This window comes from Pelophylax lessonae, assembly GCF_965119305.1.
Source record: "Pelophylax lessonae genome assembly, chromosome: 8".
Lineage (NCBI taxonomy): Eukaryota > Metazoa > Chordata > Amphibia > Anura > Ranidae > Pelophylax > Pelophylax lessonae.
The window spans coordinates 106,842,669-106,862,049 of NC_138775.1; the positions used below are offsets into that span (position 1 = coordinate 106,842,669).

Sequence of the window (19,381 nt, forward strand, 5' to 3'; positions counted from 1 at the left end):
TAACCCTATGGTGAAGAATATGGAGCCGTGTCTGTCAATAAACTCAGAGAAAAGGATTTTACGGGGAGTACAAAAATCCTATTTTTCTCAGGTAGTCTCCATTTTTAATTTCTCAGTTGCCTCCTGCAATGACAGCCACCCCTTCCTGCTGTAGCAATGACACTGCGCTTTTGGCTATGGTCCTCTGCTCTTATTCGCACCCCATTGTCAGGCATCTGTCCAACACTGCCTGTTGCACATCCTTTGTTCTGTTTGGTCTGCGGTGCCCTACTTGAGGATTGCAAGCCCAGGGTTATAGGCTTGTGAAAGCATTCACTACTCTGCTCCTTTTACTTTTACTTTACTTGTTCTTTAAAACCTTCTGTTGTTGCCTTTGAATTCTCCTGTTGCTTGGATAACCAATTACTCTCTGATTGCCACCTGCCCTGAATCTTGATTGAGTTAAGGAAAACTCTTTCTGGATAGCCGCCGTACTGACCCTCATTAAGTTGACTGTGTCATTGTGACTACCATCTACCCAGACCCTTGCTGGGATAACGTACTTGGAATCTTCCCACTGCCAGGCAGTTCTGACCACTGCATGTAGGTCACAAGTTCTGGTTGTTCCTGTCTATGGTGCCTGCTTTTTATCTTTCCTGCTACTCTCACATTTTGTGAACAATCCCCCTCATGCCTTAAGGGTAAGGGACCTGCCAAATCTAAAGCTGTACACAGGTCTCACTATGTTAACAGGAGACAAAAATGCTTAGAAGACAATGTATACATCCCGGGGAATGGTCTTCATCAGAAGGTGTTTCAAGATGCATGTCTGCATTATGGACACAGGATGTGATTCTTCTTGCATTTTGGTTCTAGAACAAGTTGGATATATTTGTCTCCAGGAAAAGGCACCCCACAGTGGATGCAGCAAACTTCTTGGTAGCACAATGGAATTAATATGCTTTGATATATGCCTTTCCTTTGTTGAAGCTACTACTACCTTTGTAGGATCTACAGCAAGGGCAATCCAGTATTTCCCATCACTCAGAATTTACCTTGCAGAGTGGCTTGCTAGTCATTTGTCTGTCAACTGATGCTCTATGTCCCCTGCCAGATTGTCCAGATCAGTTATGCAAAGGACCAATATTCCACCCTGCTTTCTTGACCTTTCTTAATCTCAAACTGTATGATTTGGGGTTAAGTTTGTTGTTGTCACACAGATCCCAGTTTGAACCTATTTAGGACATGAGGCAATTACTTTGCCCCATGCAAATAGCTCAGAGGCTCTTCTAGCCAAAGGAGCCCCAAATGATAATTGATTTTACAAAGGACAAGGCTGTTATGAGATCAAGAGCCTTCTTTTTGCCCAAGTTGGTCTTTTGTTTTTCATCCAAACGGGGATATTGTGTTACCTTTATGTCCAGCTCTAGTTCATTCCAAAGAGACGTCGCTCTATTGTCTAGATGTGGTGAGTGCCTTCAGGAACTACCCCTTCAACAAAACCGAATCCTGGTTTGTTATTCCAAAGGCTCTTTTAAAAGAGATTCTCCAACTTCCAGATCCACCAATTGTAGGTGATTTCAACAGGCTTTTGTGCAAGCTTTTTAGGGTTTTATGCAGGTCCAGAGCCGTTGTCTGCTGGTGGTGGATTCTTGTCCCTGACGACCCCTTCAGGAGAATGACTATTATAGAGGGCGAAGCCAGGAGGAGGCTGGTCCCTTTACTGTACAAAGATAACCCCAAACCTGTGTCGCAGCCATGGTGTGCTGGCTGTTTAAAATTGGGGTAATTTCTCTTACGTCCTCCGACAGTCGCCGCCACCTCTAAGTCATCACTGTTGGGTATTGACTTCCGCTACGCAGGAGCAGCTAGGCATAAGACTTAGTCAAAAGAACAAAGCATTTAGCATAGACACACCCATGGGGGCTGTCCCACTGGTCAATACCCCCCTGCAGTGATCCCTCCCAACTCATTTTGTCTCTGCCTAGCGTCAGGAATAGTCAGGCTTCCCTGTGCTGGGGCTTCAGTCTCAGCCTTTCTAATTTTTGATTTTGATTTTTAAAATGTCAGTTTTTTCTTTGCTTTACTAGCTGTTTATTTTGTCAGCTTAGTTTAGTCAGATCTTCGGATTAAGATGGATTCTGCGAAGCTGGGAATCGGACTGACCGCGCTGGTTCTCCAGGGCAGAGGGATCCCCAGCCCGCCATCGAGCGTTCGGCCATGTGTTCGTCCTGGCATTATGAACGACCCATCCCTGCTGCGAGCAGCCTGTGAGGTGGCTACCTCACTGGACACATCTGCGGTGCTGCAGTGTCCTTTTCTTGGCTAACGGCATTCCCTGCCAGATAAGGACAGTGGCTTTCCGTTCATAGAGGCACCCCACTCCCTCTGGTACAGGTAAGTACTTCTGTGTGGGGCCTCTGTCTGGGGTGGCAGTCCTGTGTTGCTGTGTGTTCCCCATGTCTGTGCCTGTGTGGGGCTCCCTGATGCGATCCCTGTGGGGGTCGCTTATACATGTGCTGCGGTGCTGTGTGTTTTGGGGCCCCTTCCCCTGTGTCACTTTGGTGTTTTTAGGGGTGCAGACTGCGTGTGCGGCGGCCGCAGTGTGTAAAAACCACGCGGTCTGCCATTTTTAGTATGGGCAAGCATGTCTGGCTTCACTATGGACTTATCTGCATGCTGTTTTGGCGCCATCCGGCGCCATCTTATGTGTGGCAAAACGATGTTCCGAGCACATGTTCGTGGCCATCTTGCCAAAGCCTCCCATTCAGTTCTATGGGCAGCCATTTTCCCTGGGTCTTGCAGCTTATAGTTCAGCCTCTGATGACCTCACTTCCTTTTCCTCTGAAGCAGCGATCGATGTGGTAACACTCTGTAGGGTCTCTGCAGACTGTCTCTTCCATAACTCTGTTTTGTCCTTCCTGGCTCAGTTTCTTCTCCTTTTGGGGGTCTTTGGTCACTGTACATATAGCGGTGGGTTGCGCACTCCGCAGCGATTTTAAAGGGCCAGTACCTTTTATTGCACTGTTGTTTTCAAACTTTTTCAATGGAATCTCAGGACAGCAAATTCCCCCCAGCCCTGATGGGGGACCCCAGTCCTGCTGTGGCCCCTGTTATACCTGATTTGGCTGCCGTAGTGGCGTCTTTAGTGTCCAAAATGGAGGTGCTGATGGCTGAACGTGCTGCTAGGGAAAGGCCCAGATTATCTATCTCCTCTGATTCAGATGGTGATGTGGCTGCTGCGGCAGGCGTGCCCTTTTCAGGGTCTCGCTCATCCCTGGACCCTGTGGGGTCTGAGGCGGAGGTGGAGGGGGTTGATGATTCTCCCCCGGGGTCTGTGGGTAAGGTGAGGTAAAGTGGCGCTGCCTAATTATAGGTGATCTCAATAAATATGGTTGGGTTAAAGTGCAGGGGTGCAAATTAATAAAGTACCAGTGTAAAGGTAATATCAAAATTTAAATTTAAATTGGTGAGGGTGTCTCTAAAGTGGTTTGGTGCAAAGTGCATAAATATGGTGTGTGCTGATCTCAAAAAAATATACAAATATAAAAATAAAAATATAAATATAAAAACACACTTAATATAACATAAGCTAAAATATGGATAAAGTGCATTCACATTTATAAATAAACACAGTCTTAAATAGTGCTCATGCAGTGGATAATCCAAAAACAAATCAACAGTCTATTAAGTTGCTAGATGAGTCCGTGATTGAAAAAACCAATATGGAATAATTGATAGCCAATGGTTATTCAGGTGAAAATAAGGTGCTTGCAGTGCTTTTGGGGGGTGATGTGGGTGATGGGCAAAAACACACAGGTGCACCCCTCCAATTGCTCCCGCACTCACCGGAGGTATGTACCCCTACAGGGGTAACAAGCCTTATTGGTCTTTATGCGACTCCTATGGAAGGGGGAAGGGGATAGCCCCCTTTTTTACCATGTGATAGGATCTTTTCTTTGGTGTATACGATGGTGATATATAAGAAAGAAGTGCCAATATAGTGATGTACCGTTATGAAAATAGCTTTATTATAAAATATATAAGTCAGAAAGAAAGAACTGCTAGTTCAAGTCCAACACCCCTTGTTAATTTAAGGAATATACCAAATTCACCAAGGAGTCATGTATTTGTGCGATGCGGCCTTAAATGAGGCCCCTTTGGTAGCACGCCTATCTAGTGTTGCGGTGCGTAACAGTCGACTGATCTGGCTGAAGAGCTGGTCGGCTGACCAGACATCGCGGAAAACAGTTGCTGATTTTCCCTATGCTGGTTCTCGCCTTTTTGGCGAGGCGTTGGATACCTTGGTAAAAGGCGTCACGGGGGGCAAGAGCACCATGCTGCCCCAGAACCTGAAGTCCTTTCGTGGCAAGCGGGGTTCCGCCTCTCGACCCAATCGAGGGTCCTTTCGTGCCTTTAGGAATCAAACCAAGGGCAAGCCCTTCAAGGGCCAAGGTAGCCAGAAGAAGCCCTGGGCGGGCAAGCAGAAGTCCGGCAATGCCGGTGCGGCGGGTCAATCCGCCTCTGCCTGAAGGGGCGCCCTCACCTATTTCAGGGGTGGGGGCGTTTGCGCAGTTTCCTCCAACCTTGGCGGCTCCGAATTCCGGACAGGGGGGTTCAGGAAATCATTCGATCAGGGTACAAGATCGAATTCCTTTCCCGGCTGGCGGACAGATTCTTTCCTTCAAATCTTCATTTGACCCCAGGGCGCCTGCAGGACCTGCATCAAGCGGTGGACCTCCTTGCCCAGGGGTTGATTGTCCCGGTGCCTCATCGGGACAGGTTTCGGGGTTTTCCGTATGGAATCCCTCCGCTCTGTGGTGGCCTCCCTGAGTCCAGGGGAATACCTGGCCTCTATAGACCTGAAGGATGCGTACCTACACATCCCCATTTTCGTGGGTCACCAGAGGTACCTTCGGTTCGCAATAGCGGAGGACCACTATCAGTTTGTGGCGTTACCTTTCGGTCTCGCTTCGGCTCCAAGGGTCTTTACCAAAGTGTTGGCGCCTGTTCTGGGCCCACTAAGGTCTTGGAATATCTGGACGATCTCCTCTTAAGATCGAGTGCCAGCCAGGACCTACTGCGCGATCTGTCCACTACGGTACAGACGCTCCAAGAGTTCAGATGGACCATCAACGTACAGAAGTCGACCTTGTCTCCTTCGGTTTGTCTTCCCTATCTGGGAATGGTTCTGGACTCTGCTCAAGCAAAGGTGTTCTTGCCAGAGGACAAGCTCCGGACCTTACAGGACGAGATCAGGTCCCTCAGAGACAAGCCATCCTCGTCACTCAGGACCTGCATGCGGTCCCTAGGGTTGATGGTATCGGCCTTCGAGGCGATACCCTTTGCTCAGTTTCACACACGTTCTCTTCAAGCGGAGATCCTGGCCAGGTGGAACAGACTACCTCAGTCCTTGGATCTGAGTGTCTCATTGAGTCGCCGGACTAGAATGGATCTTCTGTGGTGGCTTCAGTCCCTGGCTGTGTCAGAAGGAAAATCCTTCCATCCGTTGCTGTGGACTGTGATAACCACGGATGCCAGCCTGTCGGGCTGGGGTGGAGTCCTGGGCAACCTGTCTGCCCAGGGCACTTGGTCGGGGGAGGAATCCTCCCTTCCGATCAACATATTGGAATTGAGAGCGATCAAACTCTCTCTTCCAGTGGTCGGTTCGACTTCGGGGCCTTCCTGTTCGGGTACAGACGGACAATGCTACCGCGGTGGCTTACATCAACCACCAAGGGGGCACCAGGAGGGCCCGGGAGGTGACCGACATTCTGTCTTGGGCCGAGACTCATGTCCCGGCAATTTCAGCAGTTCATATTCCGGGTGTGGAGAATTGGCAAGCCGACTACCTGAGCCGCCAGACCCTGGACCAGGGGGAATGGTCCCTACACCTGGAGGTCTTCCAAATGCTGTGTGCGAAGTGGGGATCCCCGGAAGTGGATCTGTTCGCGTCTCGGCTGAATCACAAGGTGGAAAGATTCGTGGCAAGAACGCGCGATCCGTGGGCGGACGCCTCGGATGCGTTGGTGGCCCCTTGGCATCAGTATCGTCTGATGTATGTCTTTCCTCCGATTCAGTTGTTGTGCAGGTTCCTTCACAGGTTAGCCTCGGAACCGAACTTGGTGATTCTAGTGGCGCCGGACTGGCCATGTCGGTCCTGGTACGCCGACGTTGTTCACCTGGCGGTCGAGCCTCCTTGGCGGCTGCCAATGCGGGAAGATCTACTGTCTCAGGGACCGATCTTCCATCCTGCTTTACAGTCGCTGGCTTTAATGGCCTGGCTGTTGAAAGCCAGGTCCTGAGAGACAGGGGTCTCTCCTCAGAGGTCATTCCTACTCTTATCAAGGCTAGGAAAGCCTCATCTGGTAAAATCTATTACCGTACCTGGAAAGCTTATTTCGCCTGGTGTGAGTCCAGGGGGTTCTCCCCTCGCTCATACTCGGTGACTAGAGTGTTGGCTTTCCTTCAGACTGGTGTGGACCAGCGCTTGGCGCTGGCCACGATTAAGGGCCAGGTTTCTGCATTGGCTGTTCTTTTTCAACGCCCTGTGGCGTCTCATTCCTTAATTCGCACCTTTATTCAAGGTGTGCGACATTTGGCTCCTCCCCGGAGGGAGCCTTTGCCTCCATGGGACTTGAACTTGGTTCTGTCCGTATTACAGCGTTCTCCCTTTGAAAACATCCGGGAGATATCGTTTCCTCTGCTGTCTAAAAAGGTTGCCTTTCTAGTGGCGATCACTTTGGCTCGCAGGGTGTCAGAATTGGCGGCGTCTTGCCGCTCTCCTTATTTGGTGGTTCACAAGGATAAGGTGGTCTTGCGACCTCATTCGTCTCTTCTCCCTAAGGTGGTCTCTGATTTTCACCTTAATGAGAACATTGTTTTGCCTTCGCTCTGTGCGAAGCCCAAGCATTCTAAGGAGGTTTCATTGCATTCCTTGGATGTTGTCAGGGCGATTAGGGTATACCTGTTGTCCACTTTCGGAAATCGGATTCCCTCTTTGTCCTTCCTGAGGGACCTCGGAAGGGCATGGCCGCGTCTGCGGTGACCATTGCCAAATGGATCAGACAGACCATTGAACAGGCCTATGCTTTGAAGGAACGGGTTCCACCCTTCCCTGTTAAGGCGCACTCTACCAGATCGATGAGTACGTCCTGGGCCTACCGGCATCAGGCCTCGGTGGCCCAGGTGTGCGAGGCTGCGACTTGGTCGTCGGTGCACACCTTTTCCAAATTCTATAAGGTGGATGTTTTGGCATCAGCTGATGCCTCCTTTGGCCGCAAAGTTCTCAGTGCGGCAGTGCCATAGGGGACCCTTGTTGTTTTGTGGGTCCCTGGCTGTTGGGGTGTTTATTCCCTGGATATTTGTTTTTCCTGGGTTGTTGCTCCTGTTGAGCCTTTTCTATTGCCCAGAAGGTTTTCTTACTGTGCGTGTAAGATTCCTTTCTCTGATGTGGGTACTGCGTTGCCTTTTCTGCGGTTGCGTCTCCCACCCCTCATGTCTACACTGCTTTGGGACATCCCAATAGTGATGACTTAGAGGTGGCGGCGACTGCCAGAGGACGTAAGAGAAAACTGAATTTTTGTAAAATCTTACAGTAAAATTCCTTTCTCTGAGTCCTCCGACAGTCCCCGCCCCTCTTTTCGGGTTTTTTCTTGTACACCTACTGCTGTTCTACCAAACTGAGTTGGGAGAGATCACTGCAGGGGGGTATTGACCAGTGGGACAGCCCCCATGGGTTTGTCTATGCTAAAGTCAATACCCAATAGTGATGACTTAGAGGTGGCGGCGACTGTCGAAGGACTCAGGGAAAGGAATTTTACGGTAAGACTTTACAAAAATTCAGTTTTTTCGCTGTTCTTTGCTACAAGTCTGTCTTGCAGCTGCTATTGCACCTGCCTGGCCTTGATAGCAGTGGCTCCGCTGCAAATGTCATTTGCACATGACAAATTAGAGAGCCTTTGGCACGCTAGTCCCACACGAGAAGTGCTTTTAGGGCTTCTGTTGAACTTTTTTAGTTTGTAATGCCAATTGAAGCATGTAGCCGTTTCTGAATCTGTTAAGGCGCACTCAGGCAGATCATTAAGTGCTTCATGGGCTTGCCAGCATCAGGCACATTTCTCTATCGTTGAGAGACGCAGCTTTATATCTTCTTGACCATTGGGTTATGCTGCCCGCTACAGGAGTAGGACACTAGGCAGGAAAAATCTTTACCACACCTATGGGGCAGTCCCTGCAGGCATACACCCACACACTCTGCTATAGCCCTCAGTTTGTTTCTGGCTAGTTTAGGAGTAGGACCTAGCTGTTTATTTTTGGGAACCTTTTTTGTAGGACTCTATTTTTTAGTTGGTGTTCCTGAGAGAACTACAAGCAACAGCCGGCTGGGTTTCGGACTTGATATCCTAGATCCTTAAGGTCTCCCAGCCTGGCCAGCGAGCGTGAGCAGGTTATAGCTGCTATAGGTTATAGCTATTGCCAGGACAGAGCCCTGATGGAAGGGGGCAGGCCCGCATGTGAAACACCTCGCCGGGACTCATGCCCTGGGATGCCCTGAGTCATAGCGTACCCCCTGGCTGTCAGCACCCCCATCCCGGGTGTAGTGGTAGTCTATTCGGAGTGGCTTCCACCTGATGCCGTGGTATGGTGAGTAAGTGTCCCCCTAATCCTCTGGTGGTCTCGGGGAGGATGCGGGCCCCCTCCCTGGGAAAGTCGGACCTTCGGGTATCCCTCAGTTTACCTGGCCTCTTGGTGATACCAAGCCCCCCTCGGCTGTTCCCTCCCCCCTCAAGCAGGTTCCTACCTCTGGGGGGGGGCGGATGTATTACGGCCACAGTTTCGGTTCTGAGGGGGGAAGTTTTGTCTTGGTGGGGACCCCTCGATGCCCATGTCTGAAGACCCCCCCTGGGGGTCCTGGAGACCACATTGCGTGCTGTGGAGGCCGCTATTTTGCTGTAGGTTTTCTGCTCTGCTGTAAGAAGTTTTCTCATTGAAATGCATGGGCGGCCATGTTTTGGGAGTTCCCCATAGGAATGCATGGGGCGGCCATTTTCTTGAAGTCCACAATAGTTGGACATCCAGGGGCTCTAAGCATGACCCATGTTTTTCTGTTTCCTGTGTCAGATCATTTCTATTCTCTGCATAAAATGTTCCTGAAACCTCCAGATCGTTTTGGTGGTATGTTACTGGGGTCCCTGTAGGCATTCCTCACTCACCCTGCGGCAGGCTGTGTTAGGGCTAGGACTTGTGGTAATGCTGCTGCAGCAGTGCGAATCGCGTGTTTTGCGACTTTTCTTAAAGTGACAATGTTTTTTTTATACTCAGTGCTAATGGAGTTCCAGGACCAATTCATGCCTACAGACCCCCTCCGTGCGGTTGCGGGACCCTATGGGTTGAAGCCCTTGTCTGCTTTTACAGCAGTTTTGCAAAGCCTGGTGTCAAAATTGGACTTGATTTTAAAAAATGCCAATATCCGAAAGCGCCCTATGCCTTCACCTGCCTCTGTAGTTTCCTCTGGTTCTGAGGTAGATCTGGTTGCCGTGGACACATACCATCCTGGTGGATCTGTGTCTTCGCATTCTGACGATGAGGAGGACATTTCCTCGTCATCTGCCTCGCGAGAAAGCGTGCTGGTGGAGGCACTTGTAGTGTTGGTGCGGGAAACTTTAAAAATGGTGGATGAGTCCACAGCGTCAAGGACGCAGGGGTCTTTTGGCACCCGCAAATCCCAGAAGTCGGGCAAGGTCTTTCCCTGACCAGAACTTTTTGACAGCATTGTCAACAGTGGGGGCGCATCAAACAAATGTTAGTGGTGCCTAAGCGCTTTAAACTGCATTACCGCTTCACGGATGCAGTTTTCACTAGGTGGACTGTGCCACCAAAGGTGGATCATCCGGTTTCCAGACTAAAGTCTACTGTGGTCCCGGTGGAAGAGGCCCCAGTATTTACAGACCCCATGGATAGACGGATTGAGTCTCTGTCCCTCCATTTGCATTTGTTAGTGGGCTCAATACTATAACCGGTCTTTGCGATTACTCTGGTGTCACAGACCATCACAGAATGGGTGAAGTTGCTAAAAGGTGACTTGGAAACAGAGCAGCTCTCACCGGGCCTGATAGAGCTAACAGACTAAATGGTTCAAGCCCTTCTGTATATATGTGATGCATTGCTGGATGCGGCTCCACTGGTAGCCGGAGTGTCTGCAGTGGGATTTGCTATTTCGACGCATGGTGTGGCTGAAAAGCTGATTTCTGGACCAGGCTTCCAAAAAGGCTCTTACTGACCTTCCCTTTATGGGGGACAGGTTGTTTGTATCCTCCCTGGATGAGTTGATCAAAGGCCCTACGGGGAGGGGGGGGAGAGTACTCTTCTATCCCAATCCACCAAGGGCAAGGCACCGCGTAATAGACAGGGACCTTCATTTACTGTTCATAGGCGGCCCTTTTGAGTTCTCAGGGTCACAGGAGAAAGAAGCTTAGCCATTCAGGTCTTTTGGGTGTTCCAAGAAGACATGGTTGGGTAAGCCGAGAACAGGCCAATCTGGATCTGCGGACAAATCCTCGTCTGCATGAAGGGGCGCCCTCACCCGTTTCTGGTACTTGGGCGATCGCCTTTTAAGAGCAGACTCACATTCAGCCCTATTGGGCGACTTGACAATTACTCTACTGACTCTGCAAGAGTTCCATTGTAACATCAATTTAAAAAAAATCTGCCCTAATACCATCTTTAAGACTGGATTATCTGAGCCTGACTTTGGACTCCTCTTCGGCGAGGGTTTTTCTTCCCCCAGACAAGCTGCAAAAGTCACAGGGTGCAATTAGTTTGCTGTTAACTAGCAATCTGTCCTCTCTTTGGACTTGCATGCGGGCCTTGGGTCTGATGGTGTCAACCTTCGAAGCAGTTCCGTTTGCTCAGTTCCAAATGAGACTCTTACAAAGGGAGATTCTTGTCAAATGGATCAAAGATCCAAAGTCCTTGGACACTATGATTCGGTTGAGTCACAACACAAGGACTGCCCTATTATGGTGGCTTCACTCATTAGCACTACTCCAGGGCAAGTCCTTCCTTCCAATGTATTGGACTGTGGTAACCACAGACGCCAGCCTGTCGGGCTGAGAAGGAGTGCTGGTTAAGCTCTGCATCCAGGTGTCCTGGACAGTACAAGGGTCCAGCCTTCCGATCAATCTTCTGGAGCTCAGAGTGATAAAGCTTTGCCTGAGTCACTGGACAACTCGCTTACAGGGTTGTCCTGTTTGGATTCAATCGGACAATGCCATGGCCGTGGTTTCCATCAATCATCGAGGGTGCACCAAGAGTGTCTTGGCGGCCCAAGAGCTGGCCGAGATCCTGAAATGGGTGGAAAAGTTTGTTCCATCCCTTTCTGCAGTTCACATACCGGGTGTAGAAAACTGGCAGGCGGATTTCCTGAGTCTTCAGGTGTTGGATGAGGGATAGTGGTCCCTGCACCTGAAGGCGTTTCACCTCCTGTGTGTCCGGTGGGGAGGACGCCCGATGTCGATCTGTTTGCTTCCCGACTATACAAGAAGGTTCTGAGGTTTTGTAGCCAGGTCGAGGGATCCTCTGGCCCATGCCACAGATGCACTGGTGATTCCTTGGAGTCAATATTGGCTGATCTATGCATAGATCTGGTAAGGTTGGTCGTCGATGCTCCTTGGAGACTTCCTCTCAGGGAAGATCTGCTGTCTCAAGAGCCTATCTTCCTTCCTGCTTTACAGTCACTGGCTTTAACGGCATGGCTGTTGAAAGCCAAGTTTTGAAGGACAGAGGTCTTTCTGATTCTGTGATTCCTACCCTGTTGAAGGCCAGGAAGTCTTCTTCCAGGAAGATTTATCATTGTACGTGGAAATCATACATCTCATGGTGTGAATCGCTGAAGATACATCCTCGCCTGTTTTCGGTGGCTCGGGTTTTGACCTTTCTTTAAAAAGGGGTTGAACAGAGGTTGGCTTTGTACACTATCAAAGGCCAAGTGTCGGCTTTGACTGTATTCTTCCAACACCCTTTAGCTAAGCATGCCTTGAATAGCACTTTTATACAAGGGGTTCGCCATATGGCTCCACCGAGGTGATCCCTGCTACCTCCGTGGGATCTTAAGTTGGTATTATCTGTTCTTCAAAAACCTCCTTTTGAGAACATTTTGAGATTCCTCTGCTTACACTGTCACAGAAGGTTGTCTTTTTTGGTGGCTATTACTTCTGCCCGCAGAGTATCTGAATTGGCGGTGCTATCCTGCCCTTCACCTTATCTGGTGGTCCACTGAGATAAAGTGGTAATTCGACCTCATCAGTCGTTCCTTCCTAAGGTGGTTTTTGATTTTCATCTGAATGAAGACATTGTGCGGCCTTCACTCTGTCCTAAGCCCAAGCATCCCAAGGAAATTGCTTTACGTTCTTTGGATGTGGTTCGGGCAATTAGAATTTACCTGTTGGCTTCTGAACTTTTCAGGAAATCAGACAAAAGTATTGACTGCCCCTGCTGCGACCATATCCAGATGGATCAGGCAGACGGTGGTTCAGGCTTATTCGCTGAAGGGTCAGATTCCACTTTCCCTGTGAAATCGCATTCTACTAGGGCGCTGAGTGCTTCTTGGTCTTTTCGCCATCAGGCGTCAGTGATGCAAGTTTGCAAAAGTCGGCAACTTGGTCATCAGTGCGCACGTTCACAAAATTCTACAAGTTGGATGTGTTGACATCCTCGGTTGCATCTTTTGGCCGCAAGGTTTTGCAGGTTGCTGTTTAAAAGATAATCCATTCTTTTTGAGGGTGTATGTTGTTTTTAGGCGAGTTAAGGTTATTCCTGGTTGGCTAAGGTTTAGCCTTTTGGGAATTGCGTTCTTACTTTGCTTTGTTTTTCCCACTCCTCACGCAAATACTGCTTTGGGATGTCCCAATGGTCAAGAAGATTATGGAGCTGCGTCTTGTCAATGAACTTCAGAGAAAAGGATTTTACGGTAAGTCAAAACTCCATTTTTTTTTCTCAGATTTTCAAGAATGCCACCAGGTCCTCTGTTAACACATTTAAGTTTTACCAGGTCGATACTTGGTCCTCTTCTGATCCTAATTTTGGGGTCTAAAGTAGTAGTAAACGCTGCTTAGTCGTTTGTTTCTATAGGTCCCCCCCCCCTCCCCCACATTTCTTATGATTTCCCTTTATCTCCCCATTGCTTGCTGCAAAACTGAAGCTAGTTGGGAGTGTGAGGGGTAAATGGGGATGTACTGTACTCCAAGAAAAAGATTTTAAAGGTAAGTAAAAAATCCTATTGTTTTGTACTTTAAAATCTTTTTCTCCAAGTCCATTGAGGGGCACAGCTCCCCTCCTCTTTTACGTTATCTTTTCCTTTTGGGCTGCTTGCTACAACTGGCAAGGTGTGAAGCAGAAGCAGTTAATGTAAAGGGACAGGCATTCAGTTTTTATGTTCAATATGTCCATTTCTCTTGTTGGTGACAGTATAACTTTGCTTAATTGCAAACAAACTGTGTTCCTCAAAGGACTCAGGGTAAAGGATTTTAAATTGGGTGCAAAATTCCTATTTCTTAATCTTAAGGGATACAAGATGGAATAAATTGGGTACATAGGATGTTGCTGCTGCCCTTATGAGGTTGGACACTGGGAAACCTTTCTCCTCTGGTTAGCATATTCTCATTGTGCAAGACAAGGAAGTTCCATCCTAGAATGAGAGGTGAATCTTGGCTTTTATCCAGTCTGATCTGGATATGCATTTGGCCTCAATTTACTATTAAACACTTGCCTACTGGGCACTTACACCCCCTTCCTGACCAGGCCTATTTTCAGCTATTGGTGGACACTGATGAGGCTGCGCTGGTGGGGACTGATATGTGACACTGATGGGGCTGCACTGATAACCAGTGCCCTAAATATCAGTGTATATGTGTCCTGTCACACGAAATTCGGTTATCGGCTTTCCTTTCCTCATATCGTGACAGCACATTCCCAGTATTTGTTTACATGCGATGAGCTGTGATAGGACACAGCTGATCCCATGGTGAAGGGCCACTGTGATTTGCCCTTTACCGCAATCTGTAATCAGTTGTGTCCGAAAGACACAGATATTTCAGAGCGTGCCTGATGCGCGCCCCAGGGGAGCAGGGGAAGGTTCTGTGGGGACGTCAATAGACACCAAATGATGGCTACAGCTCAGTTGGCAAGAGATTAAGGGTGCTTTAAACTGCTCCTTGAAAAAAAATGATTAAAAATGCATATTTACTTTGTATATCTTTCCGGCACGTTTTCTGGGTGCCTGATTCCCAGCATGCTTCTTTGAAACATGGGCATGTGAATACACCAAAAAAACGCAACCACGGTGCATGTTTTGATGCGTTTTTGCTGCGCTTTCCATTTTTCAGTGGGGAGCTGCGTTTATGGTGCAGTATTAAAAAGCACACCAAAGATGCAGAATGCTGGGCTAGTCAAAATGCACCACACCCACAATGCAATGGTGTGAAGAGTCCCTTAGAATTAAAAAGCAACATTTTTTTTGCCTTTTTCGCAGCTAAAAAAAGGTTGATTCAGCAGGAATCGGCCGACCTTCAGCCCGTGTGCACAGCTCTCTGTCTGAGAGAAGCCAGTTGTGAGATCTGCTTCTGTCAAACAGGCATGCTGGAAATTCAGCAATCCGTTCAGCGCAGGCAGCCAGTGGCTGCGGGTTCTGGCTTGTGTCTTCTGGTGTTAGACCCCCCCTCCTTGTGAGAACACAATAGCACAGCAGGGGAGATTGCTATACTAACATTCCTTGTTATTCCCAGCTATCTGTCCGTTTTTTTTTTTCGTTGAGCCGGCTGGGTTGAACAAAAGAAAACGTGTAGTGTGTACCAGGCTTTAGGGTCAAATCTCAATTCTAGCAGTTCCTTTCAAAGGCCCCTTGTCTTTCACTTTTTAGTTAAGGACTTTGTGCAGGATACTGCTCACATTACTCTGGGATTTTAACATGGTTATGTTGGTATTCAGAATCCCCCCTTTGCCCTTTGAAGCTTTCAAGGATATGCCTTCCCTGTCTGCTCTTACAAGGTTTCTAAGTTGGCGGCCTCCCATCTGCCCTCCCCCCAAAAAAAGATCCCTCCCTATGTCTTAAGTTACACCCTACTTAATGCAAAACTGTAGAGCAGTTCAATATCTCTTAGGACTCCTATTATCCCATATCCGATAACAATTTAAGATAAAAAAGCTGTTTCTGACTTCTCAGGTCAGTGTTAAAAAAAAAAGTCTTTACAGTCATTGTTTTTAATGCTTATCTTGTGCATTCACTTATGACGTTCACTGTCATGGAGCTTATAAAACATGTCTATCTGTGTTGTTGATCTCAGCTGAATACCTTTGGAAACAACATGCTGCTTCAGAGAAATCGGGTGTATTCCTCATTGCTTAAAGGGGTTGTAAAGTCAGAAGGTTTTTTTTATCCTAATGCGTTCTCTGCATTAAGATAAAGTACCTGTGTGCAGCAGCTCCCCTCAGCCCCCCTAATACTTAACTGAGCCTCTCCCCTCTATCCAGTGATGTCTACGAATGCCTCAGCCATCCGGGACTCTCTCTTGATTGGCTGAGAAACAGCAGCAGCACCATTGGCTCCCACTGCTGTCAGTCAAACTCAGCCAATCAGGAGAGAGAGGGTGCAGGGCCAAATGGCAGCTCAGTGTCTGAATAGATACTTGGAGCAGCAGCTCGGCTCAGGTGCCTCCATAGCAACCTGCTTGCTGTGGGGGCACTCAACAGGAGGGAGGGGCCAGAAGGTCCAGCCAGTGACCCAAGAAGATGAGGATCTTGGCTGCTCTGTGCAAAACCACTGCACAGAGGAGGTACGTTTAACATATTTGTTATTTTAATAGAAAAAAAACGAGACTTTACAATCACTTTAAAGGAAGGATAAGAAAATAAATGGTTTCTGGTCTTTGAATCCTAAGTCAGACCTACCTCGGTGCTCAGTTTGCCACATATTAGTGAAGTTACTTTCATAGTCTGTTTACATTTCATTTTTGTTTTTGTCATTGTTAGGAACTTAACCTATCCTTCTGTGAGATTAAGCGTGATGCAGCACTTACATTGGCAGAATCTGTCGAAGACAAATCTGAATTGGAAAGATTGGATTTAAATGGTACATTTTCTTGTCCTTTTTTAAAAGATATGCTTTAATATTTTGAAGCAGATATCTGATTGCAACTGCATTATATGTTTGTGTCACAGGAAACAATTTTGGAGAGGAAGGTTGTGAACATATTCAGGAAATTCTTGATGGCTTTAACATGGCCACTGTTTTGGGATCACTAAGGTAGGGAGAATTTAGTCTCTTTCATTTCTGTGTTCTGACCCCCTGAAAATGGTCACAAGTTGCATATTTGGTATACATTAAACTATGTGTTTTCTTCCTCTTTGCATTGTAGGGCTATTGATTCAACAAACATATTTTATGTTTGCCTGTCTTTTTAAAATGGTGAAGGTCAGAGTGGCTGTCCTTCAAGTTTAGAAGAGAAGCATGGGATTGTTTTTTATTTCTGAATCATACTTACCTAGCTGGAAGCAGGTAACACCACCGATCGCTTGATTCTCACAGATTCCTGCACAGAGAGCCGCTGACTGTTAGTCAGCAGCTCTCTGCTCTGACACCCCCCAGGCTCACTGGAGCACTGGGCTGTGGAGAGGGCGGAAGCGGACGCCTCAGGCTCTCAGCAGCTTGCTGAGAGGCTGATCCGAGTGCCGATCCTGGATTGGCTCAGTGATGTCCGCACACAGCGGGCTTCAGAAGCAACTGCACTTCTGTGATCCACAGGAGACCTACAGTCAAAAGAGCTTTGGCTGTACTTCTCCTTTTAACTTCATTATAGTGAGGCTTTCATAGTATAAGAGATTCTGCATGTTTTTTTTTTTTTCGTTCTTTCTTTCATAAAATCTTTTTTAACAGACTGTTCCTTTTATTGTAAAAAAAACAAAGACATGGTACAAGTCATAACGAATTAAATTTCAGGTATAGTAAAGGTATTACAAATGGCTATAACACATCCATCTCTCAGAAAATGAAAAGTAATACAAGTAGAAGTGCAGGTAAAATAACATTGGTATGTGCAGCATACCCATTTCCACCTCCACCCGGGAGTCTATAGCCCAAGTAAGAATGAGCATTCCGTGTGGGGTGAGAGGCCAGGTTCCCAGGCTAGGGAAGAACATTATGTGGAGGGCGCACCAGCCACCGTCCGCTAAGCCGTCCATGGCTGCCAGACCCGGTAAAACTTTTTGGGGCAGTTTCTGTTAATGTATGTTAATCTATACATAGGAAGAACTGCATTTATGGATCTTTCCTATGAGCCTATAGAGGGGAGGGAAGGGCCATTCCATTTTAGAATAATTTCCCTCTTGGCCTAATGGAACAAATAATTTATCAGGGTTTTGGTGCACCTAGGCCTCTGGACATCATCCAGGATTCCCAACAGAGCAAGCTCCGGGGAAAGCGGGTGTGAGAGCTGGAGGCGGTAGTTAATGTGCTCCAGAATCTCAGTCCAATACCGTAGTATGACTGAACAAGTCCAGAACATGTGAATGTATGTGCCCTCCTCATTCCCACATCTGGGTCATTTCTTGTGATCATTGAGTATAGATTCTGCACAGCCTCTGGGGGGTTTAATACACTCTTACACTCTGTGTAGGAATTTTACCTGTATCAATTTATCTTCCAAGGAGATCAGTGGCCTAACGCTATCCTCAAGACAATCTTCCCAGTCCTCCCTATCTAAATCAGGTAGGTCCACTTTCCAGGGGTCCCATAGTCTTTCCATCTTAGGAGAATCTATTTTCAATAGATCCAGAAAGAGAGCAGAAAGGGGCTTGGCAAGGGACTCCTGGGCCAACAACTCCTCTGTAGGGTCCATAGACAGGGTCAGTAAGTTGGGAAACTGGGCATTAGCTGCGTGCCCCGGCTGTAAGTATAGGAAGTACATCCATCCTGGCAAATTAAACTTGGCCTTTATCTCGGGGAAGGACATCAGAGCACCCTAGGGGAAGACAACTCTTAGTTTAATACCAAACCGAGCCCATATCTGGGGATCTGGGATTGTGTGGAAATGATGGAGATTTTAACTTCCCCATAATGGTGTGTAAGGGGAGCATCTATCCGGAATCAGGAATCTGCGTCTGGCCACCTCACATATCCTAAGTGTGGTCCCAGTAGGATGCGGAAGGCCAGGATAGCACCGGTGGTCCCCCTGTACACCAGTTTGGTACGCTCTTGGAGCGAGCCCAATATTGCAGCCTCCAGTCATACCGCCGTATTGGCTCGGGATGAGACGAACAACCATCTGACTGTAACCAAGACAGCAGCCCAGTAATAGGTTTGATAGTCCGGTAATGCTAATCCTCCACATCGCACAGTGAGAGTCAGGGTAGACCTAGCTCACCTAGGGAGAGCCCCCACCCAAAGAAATGATCCAACACATCAGGCCCTGTCCTTAAAAACAGAATTGGGTATCCAGACTGGACAGTTTAGGAATACATACAGAAATTTAGGGAGAAAAGTCATTTTAAGTAAACGAATTCTCCCCAATAAATTAAGTGGTAGCGCTGCCCAAGATAAGCATTTTTGACGGAGGCGAGAGTACTGGCATGAAATTAAGATCCTGAAACCTGGGCAGGTCTCTTCAAATTTGTATTCCCAGGTATTGAAACTGTTCCACCCATTGTAGATGGGTATTCGCCGCCGTTTGCACTAGGGGGTCTAATGGGAATAGCAGTGATTTGGTCCAGTTAATGCGTATCCCTGAAAAACGCCCAAATTCAGTGAACAAACCCAGGGCCGCTCTAAGGGATCCGTCAGCATCTTGGAGATCTAGAAGGGCATCGTCTGCATAAAAGGATATATTTTCTTACAAAGGGCCCAGCTTTAGTCCTCTCACTCTATCAGGCCCACGGATGAAGATGGCAAGAGGTTCAAGGGTTAGGGCAAAAAGGCGGGGAGACAACAGCCAGCCCTGACTAGTTCCTCACTGGAGTGGGAAGGGGGGCGGTTAACAGTCATTAGTCTGGATGCAGGCCCTGGGAGCATGGTACAGCATACCCAGCCATTGACGAAAGTTAGGCTCGAATACGAACCTCCATAACACAGCCCACAGGAACTCCCACTCCACCGAGTCAAGCCTTTTTAGCATTAAGAGAGGCAATGACTTTCGCCCACTATTCTCGTGAGTAACCAACAGATTAAGAACTAGATGGTGGAGGTTGATATCAGTACCCTTCCCAGGCATAATCCCAGTTTGGTCCATGTGTTTTATCTTATCTAAAACCACAGACAGTCTATTGGCTAGGGTTTTGCCAAAATCTTGGCATCAACATTGATAAGGGATATCAGTCTATAAGACCAGCATTCTTGGGGGTCCTTCCCTAGTTT

General features: G+C 47.9%; 1 protein-coding gene across 1 annotated transcript in view; it reads left to right on the forward strand.

The window, feature by feature from the left end:
* Positions 1–19,381, forward strand: part of RANGAP1 (Ran GTPase activating protein 1) — a 355,492-nt gene that overhangs the window by 253,247 nt on the left and 82,864 nt on the right. Inside the window, exons 9-10 of the mRNA XM_082265579.1 lie at positions 16,006–16,105; positions 16,195–16,279. Coding sequence (XP_082121705.1) covers positions 16,006–16,105; positions 16,195–16,279 — 185 coding nt within the window. The remainder of the gene's footprint in view (positions 1–16,005; positions 16,106–16,194; positions 16,280–19,381) is intronic.